The 19062-nt window shown below is 40.3% G+C and overlaps 1 protein-coding gene across 3 annotated transcripts in view; it reads left to right on the top strand.

Annotated features, from left to right (window-relative positions):
- The window catches only part of ptpn11b (protein tyrosine phosphatase non-receptor type 11b), a 156001-nt gene that overhangs the window by 60406 nt on the left and 76533 nt on the right, over window positions 1-19062 (top strand). For all 3 annotated transcript variants that reach the window (XM_067970300.1, XM_067970299.1, XM_067970301.1), the window contains exon 2: window positions 14913-15035. In XM_067970300.1, the coding sequence (XP_067826401.1) occupies window positions 14913-15035 (123 nt within the window). The remainder of the gene's footprint in view (window positions 1-14912; window positions 15036-19062) is intronic.

Genomic DNA, 19062 nt, shown 5'->3' with positions numbered 1-19062 from the left:
TACTATAAGGAATGAACATGTGCCGATGGTGGGGAAGGACTCCATAATAGAATAATTATACATGATACGTTTTAGGAGGAAGAATAAGTAGAGAACAAACATACTAAATAGTAAATTGTTAAAGGGCGCAAAGAAGTAGGAAGATTTAGGAGTTCAGATACACAAATCTTTAAAAGTGGAAGAACAAGTTGAAAATGCTGTTAAAAAGGAAAAGCATTTGGAATCCTAGGTTTTATAAATAAGGGTATAGAATAGAAAAGCAAACATGTAATGCCAAACCTATATAAATCATTGGTTAGCCTGCAGTTGGAATACATTGCTCAATTTTGAGTGTCTTTAGGATAGATATCGAGGTGCAGAAGAGATTCACCAAGATGATACCAGGGATGAGGGGCTTTAATTATGAGAAGAGACAAGAGAAACTTTTCAATAGAAAAAACATTAAGAGGAGACCTAATTGAGATATTCAAAATTATGAGAGGTTTTAGTAAAATAAATTGGAAAAAAAACTTTTTAAACTGATTAGTTAGTTGGCAACTAGAGGGTTTGAATTTATGATCAATGCTAAAAGAACTAAGGGAGAGGTTAGAAGATATTTTTTACTCAGAGGGTTGTTAGGTATAGAATGTAATGATGGAAGGAGAATCCATAATATACCTTTTAAAAAGGGAAATGGAAAGGGAAGTGAGAGTCACCACGCCAAAAATGAAATAGCTTTTTAAATTATGTCCAAGCTGATCTCCCACGGAGTTGCTCATTGGTTGTTTGGAGTCTGGAGCACAGCTGTGATGTTTAGTTGTTAAATTGCCATGTCCCCTAAAGGTTACTTTTTAGGTACTCCCTGTGTGGGAATCGGTCTAAATAGCCACGTCTTGAAGTTAGTTAGGAGCTCATTACAGTTGCCGTTGGAAGTTTCTCTAGAGTGGCAGCTGCTTGGCTCCGCTCCTTGGGGAGAGACCAGTTTATCGCAAGGTCAGGATAAACACCAGGAAATGACTTGTTTTCTTTCTCACTTTGTATTCTTTTTATTAAGATAGCTCAGTTATGATTTGTTGTTGTTAGTAATATGATGGATGCGCTAGACACAAAACATTTATATATAGATAGAGACGTGTTCCATAATAGGAGTGAGTTAAAGCTTTATTCCTTCAGGTCTACAACTCATCTTGACCTTGAGAATGCTGTCCTGTTGTTTTTATCTTCATCTCTATTTTATAATATTGTATCTTAACTTGTATCCTGCTCGAATTTGATTACTGTACAGTTCATTCTGGTTTATAAAACCAACCAGCGCATATTGGCCTTTATTGTACATCTGTTGGAGTCTTTTGTACTGTACAGAGTGTACTACAATTGTACTTGTATTTCTCAGCTTTTCAAATACATTATCTGAAATTACTATTATACTTTTTAATCATCAATTAACACTAACATTAAAAAAAATATTGTTTCGAAACATTATTTTTAAGCCATAAACTATTTAACTCCTACCTACACGTGGGAGGAAATTTACTTTGTGATGCCTTAAAGCACCAAAGATATCAAAGGATCACTTTTAAAATATTTTCTAGAGAAAAAAATACTTGAAGACTATAAATGCTGTCATTCTTGAAACCTCACATGGCTCTACCTCTGTCGGCTTACCTGCAAATAGAGGATGTGTCCTAGCTAGCAACTGGTTATGATAATTATTGTATCTACACATGTATGGCTGACCATGTAACGGAATTTTGATCACTCACTAATGGTGATATTTATTGAATCGTACTTCAGGCTGAGATATTCTGTTTAAAAAAGCTATTGTGTTTCTTGACTGGAAAATCAGCTTTGTGAAATCACCTTTTAATGGTTAAAATAGATTTTTGTTTCCAGTGCAAAATCTGAAGACACGTATTTTTTTAAAAAAATGCTCCCTCTCTGACACAGTCCATATCTTTGTAGCTCTGTAGCAGAATCTTACATTTGTGATTTCAAATGTCTTTTGCCTATGCAAAATAACGGCCCGGCTCCAGCTCCACTCAGTGCCGACAAATTTAACGGAAATGTCCCTAAACAGGCATTAGGCCCTCATTAACATACGCAAGGGGCTTAAAGCCTATTTTAGGCGGCTGCCCAGAACATCTGAAAATCGCCCACGCCAATATGGAGTCGGATGTATTTCAGGTGTCTTTGGGGCTCGGGATGTTTTTGCCCCGAAAAGGACCAATTTCTCCCCCAGTTTTTTGCATTGTAATACAGCCTAACCAGCGGTGGAGGCCACCACCAAAATGGTAAGTCAATCTTTTTAAACTTACCTTTACGTGGTGCAGGGAGAGCACCAGTGCTCCTCCTAGCTCCAGAGCACTCCTAAGGGCCGCTGCTTGCCCACGCTAGCCCCCTTCCCATTCTCCTCCCCTCCCACCCCCCAAGGACTTACCCGAAGTTGATGTCGGTGAGGTAGCCGGCACTAATCGAGCAAAATGACGAGCTGCCTCTGGAAGAGTGACAGGTGCTGGCAGCTCACAGCGATTATTAAGATGAAGACTGAGGACAATAGCGGGAGATCCTCGGGCTGACCTCTTCCGGCACGCGTTGCAGTCACGCTGCTCGTTTTGCGCACGTAGTCGGGTGCTAACTAATTTCTACCCCTGTGTCTTTAATAAAGAATAGCATTTCATTTTGCCCTTTATTCCTCTCCTCTTCTCTCCTCTCCCAACCCTTCCCCTCCACTCAGCAAAGAGGCATGCAGGGTTGTAATTCCATGGACGGCAGTACATTGCTGAAGTGGCCATTAGTTTCTTTTGCTGGTGTAAACCCTTTTGTCAATATAGTGGACCTTTGTAGTTACAAATCTCTTGGCATGAAGGATGGGTTGCACAGGGGTCCCCCTTATTTTTATAGTTGAAGGCATTTGAAGCATAGTCATGCCCTTCTGCCCTTCCCCCCCCCCCCCCTCCAACAAAGGAAACTGGTGGTAGCAGTTTGGTATGATTGGGAGAACATTGGTCAATGCTTTCACACTGTCAAATGGGTAGTGGAAATAGCCTTTGTAATGATGAGTAGAATGCACTTTTAGTCACAATTTACTACGCAATAATCCATTTAACATGTGAAAATCTGATCAACTGATTGAATGATTCTTCAGTACATATGCAGTCAAAAAAAACAAAATCCAGTTGTCGGATTTAAATCTCTCTTATCCGTCAGATTAAGATGCTAGAAGGTATAGTTAATACAGGTTTAGAAAATAGCTGTCACAATGTCTAACTTTGTATATTATTAAGTTATAATATATTCATACAGAACCATGGAAGTTTACTGCATAGAAGGAGGCCCTTTGGCCTATAGGATCTGTGCTGACTCTTTGCTAGAGCAATTCAAAACTAATCCCACTATACTACTTTCTCCCCATAGATCTGTATATTTCTCTGTTTCAAATATTTAACCAGTTTTCTCTTAAAAGATGCATTGGTTTCTGCCTCAACCACACTCTGCGGCAATGCATTCCACGCTCCAACAACAAGTTGCATAAAGACATTTCTTCTAGCCTCTCCCCTCACTCTCTTAATGACAATTTTAAATTGATGTCCCCTTGCCACTGCCTCTCCATATAGAGGAAATAGTTTTTCCCTAATCACTCTAGCAAAACAACAATAACTTGCATTTATATAGTGCCTTCGACATAGAGAAAAGAACCAAGGCACTTCATGGAAACGTAAGGAAAATGAATGCTGAACCAAATAAGGAGATATTAGGAGGGATGACCAAAAGCTTGTTTGAAGAGGTGGGTTTTAAGAAGGGTCTTAAAGAGGGAGGGGCAGAGAGGTTTAGGGAGGGAATTCCAGAGTGTGGGGTTTAGGCAGCTGAAGGCACAGCCGCTAATGGTGGGGCAAAGGTAGGAGGATTGCACAAGGGGCCAGAGTGAGAGGAACAGAGAATTTGAAAACATCTATAAAATCTCCTCTTAGACGTCTCTGCTCCAGTGGAGATAATCCCAGTACCTCAAGTCTCTCCTCATAACTATAATTCCCATTCCTGGAATCATAAGATGTCCTGTAAGTTTTAACAAAATGTTACCTTCAACTTTGATAAAATTCTCTCCATTAGTGTATTTGTCATGATAAAACGGTACTTCCATTTATATAAGTCACTTAAAAATTATGCTTTCTATTGGGTTAACACAATAATCTCACTGAAAAAAATCTCACCGGTCCCATGGGTTGACCCCGTTGCAGAGCCAATTATGCAGCATACAATAAACAGATACTATGGGCTCCTATTACTGGGCTGTATGACAGGAAGCCAGCAGACCTGTCCAGGCCATTGTTTGAGGACTTTAATGGTCTGCTTGATGAGGGCTCTAGTTGACCCATGAGTCTTATTATAGCAGAGTTCCACAGTTGAGTGTGGGTTTCTAAAGAGAGTTGTAAGCCAATTGTTACGGGGATACCCCTTATCCCCAAGCAGCCAGTATTTAACTTGCTCTGCAGGGGCAAACAGTAGGGAATGGACAATGGTTGCAATATAAATGGATCATGGGAGCTGCCAGAAAAACAAGCACAGTCCTGCATAATGCGCTGCTGGTCCATCACACTCCAGTTGCACATTGATAGAGTGGAAGCCCTTGCGATTCGTGAAGGCGTTCACGTTGTTTGAAGGAGCCTGCAGGGCAATATGGTTGCAGTCAGTACTCCTGGACTATCTACAGAAACTTCCTATAACAACTAACCCCTAATTGATTTTAGGATATCCTATTTGGACCACTTCCACGCCAAGAATACTTAAGCATTGCCTCAAAGGGATGTACCAGATTAAAAACTGCTCCATTTTAACACCTAAAATCACAGCCATGCCCCAGTCCCCAGATTACCTATGAGCAATATCACGAGATCTGCTAATGAACGCAGAAGATGTTTTCTTTCTTTGTTCATATAAAATACCATTTGAAAGATTGCATCCAATTCAAGAAATATTTCTAGTAAATATTTACTGCTCAGGTCTAATACATCTTACACTGTTAAAGCTGAAGGAATCATTTCTCAAGTGGTAATGTTGAACACACAAGATAAGCAAAGAAAAACAGAAGTAGCATATCAAATTGCCTTTATGTTGTGGTATCAGCAGATGTTCAGAGGTCAAAGCTGGAAAATGTACTGCTAAACATGTGGTTAACTTAATGTAATGTTTTAGTCAGATAGCACGTGGTTTATAAATAACACTGCAAATTGAACATAAGAAATAGGAGCAGGAGGAAGCCATACGGTCCCTCGAGCCTGCTCTGCCATTCAACATGATCATGGCTGATCTTCTACTTCAACTTCACTTTCCCGCCCTATCCCCATATCACTTGATTCCCTTAATAATATAAATTATTTGAATAATATGATGCAATGATAAAAGTCAGACGCTTGGTTCTCATTAAATGGATGTTCAGTTTTTTTAAAACTGATTTATGTTGGTATTTTTAAAAATCAAATATTTTACCTTAGTCATCATAAAGTTGTGAGCTTCATCAGATTCTCATTACCCCTCCCTATTTTGAAAATACCTTCTATGTCTTTGTGCTATTTCTTTAACAGTTGTTTTGGTCAGTATGAAAAGAAATCTTACTTTAGAGAGAAACATATAATACGCTTGGTAAGCACTTTTTAAAAAATTCGTTCATGGGATGTGGGCATCGCTGGCGAGGCTGGCATTTATTGCCCATCCCTAATTGCCCTTGAGAAGGTGGTGGTGAGCCGCCTTCTTGAACCGCTGCAGTCCGTGTGGTAACTGTTCTCCCACAGTGCTGTTAGGAAGGGAGTTCCAGGATTTTGACCCAGCGACGATGAAGGAACGACGGTATATTTCCAAGTCGGGATGATGTGTGACTTGGAGGGGAACGTGCAGGTGGTGTTGTTCCCATGTACATGCTGCCCTTGTCCTTATAGTTGGTAGAGGTCGCGGGTTTGGGAGGAGCTGTCGAAGAAGCCTTGGCGAGTTGCTGCAATGCATCCTGTGGATGGTACACACTGCAGCCACAGTGCGCCGGTGGTGAAGGGAGTGAATGTTTAAGGTGGTGGATGGGGTGCCAATCAAGCGGGCTACTTTATCTTGGATGCTGTCGAGCTTCTTGAGGGTTGTTGGAGCTGCACTCATCCAAGCAAGTGGAGAGTATTCCATCACACTCCTGACTTGTGCCTTGTAGATGGTAGAAAGGCTTTGGGGAGTCAGGAGGTGAGTCACTCGCCGCAGAATACCCAGCCTCTGACCTGCTCTCGTAGCCACAGTAATTATATGGCTGGTCCAGTTAAGTTTCTGGTCAATGGTGACCCCCAGGATGTTGATGGTGGGGGATTCGGTGATGGTAATGCCGTTGAGTGTCAAGGGGAGGTGGTTAGACTCTCTCTTGTTGGAGATGGTCATTGCCTGGCACTTGTCTGGCGCGAATGTTACTTGCTACTTATCAGCCCAAGCCTGGATGTTGTCCAAGTCTTGCTGCATGCGGGCTCGAACTGCTTCATTATTTGAGGGGTTGCGAATGGAACTGAACACTGTGCAATCATCAGCGAACATCCCCATTTCTGACTTTATGATGGAGGGAAGGTCATTGATGAAGCAGCTGAAGATGGTTGGGCCTAGGTCACTGCCCTGAGGAACTCCTGCGGCAATGTCCCGGTGGTGAGATGATTGGCCTCCAACAACCACTACCATCTTCCTTTGTGCTTGGTATGACTCCAGCCACTGGAGAGTTTTCCCCCTGATTCCCATTGACTTCAATTTTACTAGGGCTCCTTGGTGCCACACTCGGTCAAATGCTGCCTTGATGTCAAGGACAGTCACTCTCACCTCACCTCTGGAATTCAGCTCTTTTGTCCATGTTTGGACCAAGGCTGTAATGAGGTCTGGAGCCGAGTGGTCCTGGCGGAACCCAAACTGAGCATCGGTGAGCAGGTTATTGGTGAGTAAGTGCCGCTTGATAGCACTGTCGACGACACCTTCCATCACTTTGCTGATGATTGAGAGTAGACTGATGGGGCGGTAATTGGCCGGATTGGATTTGTCCTGCTTTTTGTGGACAGGACATACCTGACAATTTTCCACATTGTCGGGTAGATGCCAGTGTTGTAGCTGTACTGGAACAGCTTGGCTAGAGGCGCATCTGGTTCTGGAGCACAAGTCTTCAGCACTACAGCTGGGATATTGTCGGGGCCCATAGCCTTTGCTGTATCCAGTGCACTCAGCTGTTTCTTGATATCACGTGGAGTGAATCGAATTGGCTGAAGACTGGCTTCTGTGATGGTGGGGATATGGGGAGGAGGCCGAGATGGATCATCCACTCGGCACTTCTGGCTGAAGATGGTTGCAAACGCTTCAGCCTTGTCTTTTGCACTCACGTGCTGGACTCTGCCATCATTGAGGATGGGGATGTTTGCAGAGCCCCCTCCTCCCGTTAGTTGTTTAATTGTCCACCACTATTTACGACTGGATGTGGCAGGACTATAGAGCTTTGATGTGATCCGTTGGTTGTGGAATCACTTAGCTCTGTCTATAGCATGTTGCTTCCGCTGTTTAGCATGCATGTAGTCCTGAGTTGTAGCTTCACCAGGTTGGCACCTCATTTTTAAGTACGCCTGGTGCTGCTCCTGGCATGCTCTTCTACACTCCTCATTGAACCAGGGTTGATCCCCTGGCTTGTTGGTAATGGTAGAGTGAGGAATATGCCGGGCCATGAGGTTACAGATTGTGCTGGAATACAATTCTGCTGCTGCTGATGGCCCACAGTGCCTCATGGATGCCCAGTTTTGAGCTGCTAGATCTGTTCTGAATCTATCCCATTTAGCACGGTGGTAGTGCCACACAACGCGTTGGATGGTGTCCTCAATGCGAAGACGGGACTTTGTCTCCATGAGGACTGTGCGGTGGTCACTCCTACCAATACTGTCATGGACAGATGCATTTGCGACAGGTAGATTGGTGAGAACGAGGTCAACCACCATTACAAAATGCTAAGTTTCAAGTTCCGACTCTGGAAAAGAGGAGAAAAGAAGAGCCTAAGAGAATAATTGCCTTATTGCATTCCTAGTTTAATTGTGCTGATGTTAGACAAAAAAAAATCACAATAATTAAAATTCTAAAATTTTAAATTCTAAAATTCTAAATTAAACTGTACCTGATCCACATTTTAAGAATTGGATCCAGTGTACTTTGTTCTAAGTCAGTTGTAGAATATCTAGTCTACGTATTAAATAATTTTGATTAAGAATAATTTAGTAAATAACATGGGGCTGAAATTCCAGGAGTTTCCTCATTGACTTGTAACTTCTGTCCACCTTTTACAAGGCAACTGACGGGGAGGGGACTCCTTAAGACAAGTGTTCCAGCTCCTGCTCCACAGTTGGGAACTGGCATTTGTGTAGTGACCAGTGCACTGAGTGAGTGGAGGTGTAGTGGGCTCCATAACAGTAAATGTGGGGCCCATCGGTCAAGCAGCCTTGTCCCCAGAAGAAGGAATTCCCTTTTATGAAATTGGTGTAGACTGGCCCCTTTGCTCAGGGGTTTGAGAGGAACTTTCCCCGAGATTGGTGGTGGTGGGGGGGGGGATAGCGGTGGTCGGAGGAGATCCGGGCAATCCCCCCAGTGGCGTAAGCAAACCAGAGTTACCACAGTTATGAGGTAGGTGGTGCCACAGATGCATCTTTATTGGTGCTTGTGCCTACCTGTCCTGTGGTAATGAGGTGCTTTCCCACTGACCCTGCAAACTCCGGCAAGTCCAGCACAAGACAGCACCATCGGGCACTATCTTGGTCTTTTTATTGTTATATGAGTTAATATATAAATTCCTGACTGTGCCTTCAATTGTTACATAAACCTACCATGAAAATGGCAGTTCTGTTCAGTATGTGTAATATATGAGCAAAATTCGATTGGAGACTGAAAAGCTGAATTGTAAATTCGGATGTCATAAGGGCTGTGTTCTCTTGAGCAACATAATGCCACACTTTCACAGAACTATTTTTGATGCCATAAGTTAACTGCTAAATTATATAATCTGATTTCACACTGTAGTAACCATGCGGTTAAAACAATTAAAACAAGTATTGAAATTTAATTTTAAAAATGGGGAACAAACACTTGAAACTCAAGATGTAACTATACTATCATGCAAATAGTTTAGCTCCATTAAGCTTATGAAATTATTTATATAAAAGTCTTGAAAGCATCCGTCACACTCCAGCTCTCACATGGCATATAAAACACCAACAAATCACATCTGAACAATATTACAAAAAAGAAAGAAATCCAATTGTTTTCAGCTATTTTTTCAAACCTTGATATAATGTGGGGAGGCTGCTGAGATAAGCAGAGGAGCCAAGCAGCTGCCAATCTAGAGAAGATTCCAACAACAACAACAACAATAATTAGCCTCTAATTGACCTAAGGAAGTATTTATATCACTTCCCCACAGTGGTCACAAGCAGTGCCGTTAAAGCAATTAAACATTATAGTTGTGCTCCAGAGCCAGAGTACCTATCAACAGTGTCATGGGAAATCAGCTAGTACATAGTAGCTAGTACATACAGATAAAAATATTTTCACCACACCATATGAAACTGTGTTATAAACCTGATTCTAACTCCATGCTCCATGGTATTCACTATAGGCAAATGAGTTTGCTCATCTTTGCAACCTTTGTAGTGGGATGCTGTGTTGGGGCATTGTAGGTTTCTCTCAAAGGATGAGCTAGATAAACTGAACATCCTCCCTCATATTTTTTATCAATGCATGCAAATCAGAAAGAGCCAACACTTACAACTTCACTTAATGTACCTTCAATGACAATGTGTAAATAAGATGCAGATACCAAAATGAATTAAATTTTTCCTTAGAAGCTCATTTTAATAAGAAAAAATAAAGTTACATCAAACAATGTAACCTCATAGAAGTAAACATTTGTACACTCTTAGGGCCAACCAGACATAACAATACTTTATAAGTTACATATGAGTCTATTATTTCATTACCATTTTGCTAGTCTGATGTCATTAAATTTGAGATTTTTTCATTCTGGTAGGGGGTAAACATTCCATTGAGCTTTTGTCACCAGAGACACGAGGCTCAATTTTAAGGCCTTCCGCCTGCTGGAAACAGGGCGTTAGGGCCCCGAAAACAGTGGAGAAGAATTTACTTCCTCGTTACGGTGGTTGCTCCATTTTGCTCGAGTTCTCTGAATAGGCAGCCTGGGTGGTTGCCTGAAGAGTGCAAACAGCTCATTTAAATATTTAAATATAGGTCCTATGATGTCACTAGGACCCCAAAGCCATTTTTGCACGCTTGCATGCTCCGCCCAGTATCAGCTGGTGGCCCGGCCGAAGAGGAGCCCAAAGATAAGTATTTCTTAATTTTTGTCGGGCCAGGAGGAGCAAGATTGTTCCTACAGGTTCCACAAAACCAGCATGGCCCACTGCTGCGCCGATTCCCCCTCTGCGGAGATTGGAGCACCCCCACAGACCTACCTACCTTCCAGAATACAGGCCAGTCCACCTAATGTTGCAGTGGCCTGGAGCCGGTGGGTCCTCAGTGCTTGATCTCTAGCTTCAGTCTGCTGGCTGCCCAAATCTACCCCGTGAATTCATGTAAACAGTAGCATTGAACTTTGAGATGTAAATACCTATTGTGGCAATAATGGTGTGGATGAACAGAGAAACCAAAGGATTCAAATAAATAATACCCTCAAAGTGTGAGCGGCTAGATAAAGCCATAAAAAAGGTCAACAGCATTTTAGATTTTATAAATGGGAGCATTTTTTTTTAAAGAGTAAAAAAGTAATGATATATTTGTACAAAACATTGGTTATAATACTGTGCAATTTTGGGCACTCCATTATATGAAGAGCATTAAAACCATAGAGATCATGCAGCATATATTCACCAGGATGATTTCCTGGGAGGGAAACTGTAGTTATGAGGAGAGACTTGAGATAACGTGACTATTTCCACTGGGGTTGACATAGCATCTCCACATCATATTTCCACCGGAGCAGAGAAGGCTAAGAGGAGGTTTAATGAAGGTTTAAAAAAATGAAAGGTGTTGGTAGGATGAATAGGGAAAGACTTTTTCCTCTGGTTGAGTAGCCAATGATGAGAGGTCACCAATTTAAAATTATCACTAATAGAGTGAGGAGAGAAGTTAAGAGAAGTTTCTTTATTAATAGGGTTGTTGAACCATGGACTGCTTTACCACGGGGAGGGTTGAAGCAGAGACTATTAAGGGAATATTGAGAAATGTTTGAAGCAGAGGAAGAAATAGGCTATGATGAAGGAGTGGGACCATGAAATTAATTTTAGATTATCGTAACAGAGAGCCTGTACAATGGCCTTCTTCTATGCTGTGAACTTCTAAAATGCAAGGGAAGTTGTTAGTTAGTGGGATTGTATTGAAGGTTAGAGCTATTTCAACAACCATTTAGACTGTTATTTTCTGAAGAGTTATCTCCATTATTCACAGCCTATAACTTCTTCATAATTCTTTTATTTTTTACACCTGCATTATTGCATGTTATGTAAATTGTACATTCTGTAAATAAGAGAGCAATAGAGTGTTCATATATGTATGAAGTATTGAAACATGCTTTAGTGAACCCACTAAAAATAAGTTAGTTCCAGTTGGACCAGATTCTAATAGCTTTCTCCAAATACCATTATTTTCTCTATTGGCAGCTGTGGGATTGCATACTGCATCCCTTTAACTGACATGCCCTGTCCAACCTTTTGGTGTATGCCAAAATGCACCAATTTTTGTTTCCACCTGACTGCATTACCCCAACCTAAAACTGCATTCATTTGGGGTGCTATTGGTTAAAAAGAACATTCTCAAACAGCTAGTTTCCAGAGAGGAGACACCGGGTCAGGATGGGGAAGAGAGGCTGAGTCTGGGTACTACCCCTTTATCGTTGTTTAAAAGCAAAAGACTCTCAATACGTCATCGGCGATGGTTTTCATTTCTTCACAGGTGTCTGACGCGATATTGGAAATCCTCTTTTTAGTTACCTGTAATTTGTATATTTTATCACAGCTGATAATTTTTTTAAAAGCCCATTCATAACTCCACTAATTGAAACATTGTCAAAATATGCTTTTTCCTTTTAGGTTTAAAAGATTGGCTGATTATTATTATTATTATTAGTGTTGAATCACAGACTCGATAATGATGTATAATTTGATAATCGTTATCCTATAATTTTGTTCTTCTAACTTAATAATATAATGAATATTGTAATTATAAAGTTGATGAAATTTATGTTTTGTTCAATTAAAAGGCTCATTTGTTTGTCATAATCTCTATCATAATGAGAAGATGGTTGATCTGATTAACGTGAGTTTTGCTTGTTGAAAAATACTGTTACATCAAAGTACGATGTGAGAATCAATGGAAAGGGGAAGTGGAACAGCGAGCAAGAGGTACGACTTTGTGCGGTGGTTCATCAGATGTGAAGGGTAACTTGTCACTGGGATATGTAGAAGAATCCATAGAAAAGGGGAAAACTACAACACAATGAAATCCACTTACAACCATGTGCAAATATTTGGCACATTTTTTCCTGGGTACTAGTATGTATGACTCAGTACTGCAATGTGCAGTTTATTTGTCCACTACGCCTCTGGGGGGGAACTGTATTTACATGTTTCTACTCAGTACCATAAATATGGCAATTCTGGTTAGATCTAGGTCAGGTCGTAAGCAATCTTTTTGATTCTCTCAACCTAATGTGGATACTGTAATTGTATTCCAGTATTATTAAAAGAGTAAACAAAGCCCAAGAAGCCAAAAAGATTGGTCTTGGTTTGTTTTTAATATTGGTGTTAGTTGCTTCTGATATGGTTTTGTTAATGTTCTAACATTACATTTTATCTTGCTGGGTGTAACAATTGCGAAGTGGAAATATCTGAGTTTCCTTATGGCCCAATTTTGTATTATGGAAACATATTGGCTGTCTGTTGAAAGTGTCTGCATGTTGGTAAATTTTGTTTCTGGTGAACGGAACATTGGATGGGTTTTAGATGGAAAATATGGTTAGCCACAAAGAACTGTCAAAGTGAGTGTGAAGATGTGATGTTTAATTTCAGCTGTCAGTTCATACTTGAAATGTGGCTGCCTTGTGCATTTTATAGATTAAATATTTGGCTTTTACTCCTAATCTGGTCAAAACCCTTAATTAAGATACGGAACATTTTCAACCGACTTGACTCTACTCATGAGTCTGCTCAGTTTTTATTTTAGGGCTCGTATAATGAAGTGTTCCATTTCAAAGATAGGACTTTTTAATAGAAATGGTCAAGGTGGAGTAATGCATATCACAAAAATTATTACTTTGTGAAAAGTGTGATTAAGGCTATATATTGCTGACAAGCATCATGAAACAGTAATTTTCTTTTTTATGCAAAATAAAATGATTTTTGCAAATGATTTTTTGAAATTATGAATTACTATATGATATGCATGAATTGACTGGAAATTTCATTGCAACGGATGTCATATTAATGTCTGTTGAACTAAGCAAGTGACTAGCCTTCTGCTATTAAAGCCTACGTTACAGCCTATGTGAGACTTTTTTAAAATGTTAGCTGAATGTCATGGAAATGCAGAGTATGTTTGTCCAGCCCATGGTCAACATTTTAGTTGCCAGGAGTTAATGAACAGTGCTAACGTTAGTAGTGACAGATTTCTGGAAGTTATCTCAGCTGTGTGCACAGAACTACTATGAACCATATATGTTAAAATGGTTATGGCAATAGATGATATCGTAAATATTACAAATCAAAAATGAACCATCAATAGCCTGACCTTTTAATAATGAGTTAATGTTGATATCATTGACAACAGTAATTAGTATTAATAACTATTCCCAGAGAATAGTGGACCTGAGGAACAGGTTGCCGGCTCGTGCGGTGAATGCTGATTTACTGTATTCCTTCAAACGAGGGCTGGACTTGTTTCTAGCTGGGGCAGAGATCACCCTGTCCAAGAGGTAGGTTATCCTGTAAGGTAAATCAGGGCCAATGTGATCTCCTGGATTAGTTTTGATTGCCTAAGGGGGTCGGAGATGAATTTTCCAGTTTTTTTTCTCCCTAAATGGTCTGCATTTTTTATCTGGTTTTTGCCTGTCAGGAAATTACCTGGTGGGTGGGGAGTGTCTGTATTGTAATGCATAAGGCAGCACAACTGTGTGGGAGAGGCTGGATTGACCAGTAGGTCTTTTCCAGTCCATCATTTTTGTATGTTTGTATATTAATTGTTTTTATATATTTTACATTTTAACTTTGTTAGAAAGGAATTTTTAGTATCTACATAGAAGTGTGAATCCTGGTATTGTACTGTAAACCATTAACTCCTGGTAACCCTAATGTGCATTGTACTTGCCACACTGCATTTACCTCTGTCACCTTGCTTATCACACTTTGCTTGTCTCTGACATATTGCCCGTCTCGCCCACTCCATCCTCTTGGCAGTGAGAGCAAATGACAACTCAAGCCGCATAACTCAGCCACAGTATAGGAAGGTAAACACCTGAATAACGAGAACAAAATGCAAGTGCCTGAATGGGAAAATTTGACCAGTATCGCAGACACTACTTTTTAAAGTATGCCTGAAAAGGTAGTTCTGTAAATGTAAATATAAGCTTGTGCAATGGAAAAGCTGTGAAAGAGAAAACTGTGCTTCATCACTTTGGCATGGAATTCATATTTAAAAGGGTGACTCTTCAGACTGTATTACAATGCCCAACATTACCCAATCTTAAAGAAATATGTAGTCTTCTCTGCACAATTCCAAGTTGCTTAACCAACATTATTGGATAATTCTAATTTTATCACAAAAAGTGACTGAATTATCAAGATTGTATTTAGATTTTATTTTATTACCATATAAAAGTTTTGTTTTATTCTGTTGTACAGGTGGTTCCATCCCAATATCACTGGGATTGAAGCGGAGCAGCTCTTATTGACCAGAGGGGTTCATGGGAGTTTCCTAGCTCGACCCAGCAAAAGTAACCCCGGGGACTTCACTTTATCAGTTAGGTAAGACATGGTTAACGACATAAATGAAATGATACTTGCAAAGAAAGAATTATGACAAATATTTCAAGGGGTAGCCAGGTAATTTAAATGGTTAAGAATTTGACTCCCAATTTAAAAGTTTCAATTTTGGATCCCACTGTACTTTGGTGTCTTCGGTCTGTTTGTAGGTATACCACTCAGTAAGGAAACATATTGGAATGAGGAGTTTTATCAATTGCAAAATAAAAAAGAGAAAGACTGGTGGGAGGAGGATAGGAGGCCGGGGGAAGCGGTGGTCGAGATCGGAGGCCGGGGGCACGAGAGTGGCCGCGATCAGTTGGGGTTGGGAGCGCTAGCAAGCTTTCTTTTAAATGTGGGGTCGATAGGAGCACTCCTGCTCCTCCGGGCTCCGCATTTAGGAAAGTAAATTTGAAAAGCTTACCTTTTTGGTAGCAGGCCATCCTAAGGTTTGGTTTTACTGGCGCTGGCTGCCTCAGGGCAAACCAATCTTGAAATGAGGGCCTCAAACAGGCGTTAGGCACCTTACTTGTATATGGAACGGGTCTAATGTCTATTTCAGGCTTGGGCCCTGGACACTTTTTTTGCTTCACTAATATGGCGAACGGTGCACTTCCGGCCCGATTGTGCATGCGCTTCCTGCCCACCATATTGGTGGCTTAGTAGACCAGTTAGCGCCTGAAAAACGTGCGCTGCGCAGCCGAATTTATAACTCCCCAAAGCCTATACCTGTAGCTAGGTTGTGTCTTGTAAGTATTCATAATTTAAAGGGGAAATGACTAAATAGGTTTACCATTTTGTTTAGGCTGCAGTGAGGATTTCCGTGGGGTTTTTTTCTTAGCATTTTTAAAGTATACTGTAGCTCTAAAGTATTCATGTCAAGGGTTTTGGCACTTCCATTTTTATTTGGTGTCCTTAGTGCGTGAGTGGATTTGCGTCAGAACAGGATTGAACTTGATTGTTGTATTTTCCATGGTTAAGTAGTCAAATTCGAAATAAAAATCGGGAGAGATGTAAAACAGGCTGCCTATTCACTATCACTCATCTTACGCTATCGCAGGAAGTCAAAATTACTCCCAAGTAATTTAATAATATAGACATAAGGAATTGAGCAACCTTTTTTGTCAAACCAGGTGAATAACAAATGTTCACTACCATTTGACAGATTTTGGAGCCAGCAGAGTATTTTGAGCAGCGATATATATTGTATGCAATGAGCTATGCTGGCTTAAGCTAACCTGAACTTGTGTTCTTTAGATGGTTCTCGTTTCTGAAGCTAATTCTTATTCTTGAAGGTAACTGAAATGCAATGGAGCAGCAACCTACAGCTCCATGGAGTAGAGTGTGTAGGTTTGAGTTCCATTCTGCTAATCGTCTGATCTCAACGGTATTGTGTAGAAAAGTGTTCAGCAAATGCCAGGTATTTTCTCGTGACGATGAGGTAAAATCAAATAGGATAACTAAACCTGGCTGCTCACATGAGCAATTTGGATACTGATTGAGAGTAATATTGCTGGTGGTATAGGAATTAGGCAGGCTACCCCTCTTGATTTTGAAAGTTGTGCGGCTCAGGAGGGAGAAAATATGGAGGCAAAATATTACCCTCACTGGAGAGCTTGCTCCAACCCCCCCTCACCAAAGAGCCTGCTCCAAACCCCCTCTTGGGACTTACCCGAGGGCTGCTGCCAGCGACACAAGCAGCCCGAAATTGTTTCTTCTCGTCGGACGAGCTGCCTGTGGAGGTGTGACCAACACTGGCAGCTTGCCACGTATATACAGATGAGGCCCAAGGAACAATTTCTATCAATCCTTGGGCTTCTTGGTTCGGGCATGCGCTTCTTGCTCATGGCCGAGTCTGGGCCCAAAAATGGGAAAACGTGTTTTTAAAAACTTGCAGCTTGGTAAGTCAGACATTATTCCTTTGAACTTGCTGAAACTAACTTTGTCTTTGCACCTACTAAAATTATTATTTAAACCTTAACCAAAAGAAATTAAACTTAAAATGGAGTAAAATATAATTTTCTCGCAACTATTGAGGACGTAGTTAATGAAATAATGAAAAGCTACAACAGGATATCTCAGCTCAGAAACAGTAGTAAAACTGAGACTGAAAGGATGGATTGATGTTGCAGGAATAAATATAATGGCCCTGAGTATCCACCATGGGATATTCACATACAAAGCCTAACCAGCTCGTTTGAAATTCCTCTCTCAGCTATTTTAGTGGAGGTGTTAACATGTTTAAAATAAATAGTTTAATGCCCTGCTAAAATAGGAGAACACCTTAAGTGTTGTTATGCTGGTGTCCTATGGTGTGGTTTCAGGGCCAGTGATGTTATTTCCAAGTTTCTTTACTTTCCAGCATGGCCAGAGCTGGTTTAAACTTAGACTTTGTGGAGCTCTGCAATTATGACTGAAGTTTCTGGCCAGAGTAAGGAATCCTCTTGAGAAAGAAATGACTTGCTACTTGGTTCTCTGAGTTGCTTTAACAGGTATTGAACTATCGTGATTGTGTTATAATAAATATTAAAACTAGTTGGCAAAATATTTTGCCAAGAAATGTCTTTACTGCTGGAATTACACATTAACAGGCCATTGTATGATTCCAGCTTTAAAATCATTTGTTTCACATTACTGTACAATGTGCTGATTATAGCATGATTTATTTAACCTTCTCATGATCATAAAAAATTATTCGGAAGACAAAACAGGTAAAGAACTTTACATTAATATTACTTCATACAATATATACCAAATTGTTTATTTGTGTTTGTTGGGAAGCGCACAACACTCTTTAGTAAAGTAACTATACTTTCAGGGCTATGTCACTGTTGTTTTCTGCACTGCAGTGCACTCAGTGCACCTGCCACACAAAGAAATTGATTGTGGTTTTCATTCTTTCCAGTTGCTCTATGTATATTTCAGACAGTAGACTTTATTATTTATTTTTCTCACTGCGTTATGCTGGTTGTCTACTGCAAACCCTATCAAAGTATATTTACCCTACATTCCCTGCTAATCAAAATGTGCTACTTATTTTTCTTTCTAACTCATTTTCAAAAGGTTCTGTAATACTAAAACTCTATTATAATAAAATCAATGACTGCAGAACAACTTGTAAACAGTAATTTCCCAGCAATGTTGTTTCTGACTCAACCCTTTTAATTTTGTATGTGCAGCTGTTAAAAATCAAGCTGAAATTTGAAACAGATTTTTCTAAATGTGACTAGAGCCCTAGGATTGAACTACAGCCTTAAACTAAACTGCCAAACATTTGCTACTGTACTAGTGCAGGCCACTGGTTAAAATAACAGTTGGGCCCCAATGACATTATTGGAACCTGATCTGCATATTTAAAGAAAGACCCCACTGTTTTCCATTGGGTGTCCCTTTAGCCTCCAAATTAAAATTGGAAGCCGTGGGGGGAAGAAAGCGGGACCTCGGCAGGTAAGTCCCACAGGCAATTTTAACTGTCTGGCTGCTCAGTTTCTGCTAGACGGGCAGGGTTAAAATCACCCCTTATGTTTCATATGTTTTAAAGATCTAGATAATTTCTCCCCTCAATTTTCCTTTCGGAAGACCAGTCTGATTGGAGTTTGCATAGGATGATTTTAGCACCACTTTTTCTGAACAGAGTGGTGAGAAGTTTATTTTTGCCATGCAATCTCAGAATGAAGGTCAGACTTTTTTTTAATCTGCTTACTAGCATGCGCAAGCATGGAAGACTGGCTCCCTGCATTTACTTTTACAAGGACTTGGCACTGACATCCCTCGCCAAATCACCAAATATAAGAAATTGTATATAACTTTAGTTGTAGGCCAGATCAAAAAGGGGTAGAAATTCTGTGGTGGTTCCCCCAATATTGATGGAAGATCAGCGGGAACCTCGGAGAATGGCGGAAATAGAGCATCTTTGAATTATTATTCTAACAAATATTGCAGCAAATGAGTGATCACAGTAGTTGTGTTTTTCCAAGAGACGGATGATACTATTAAATGTATTTTGAGGTAAGGACAGTTAGTTTAAATT

This window comes from Heptranchias perlo, chromosome 32 (genome assembly GCF_035084215.1).
Source record: "Heptranchias perlo isolate sHepPer1 chromosome 32, sHepPer1.hap1, whole genome shotgun sequence".
Classification (NCBI taxonomy): Eukaryota; Metazoa; Chordata; class Chondrichthyes; order Hexanchiformes; family Hexanchidae; genus Heptranchias; species Heptranchias perlo.
The sequence above is the reverse complement of the archived record's forward strand: the minus strand, read 5'-3'. Positions and strand labels throughout refer to the sequence as shown.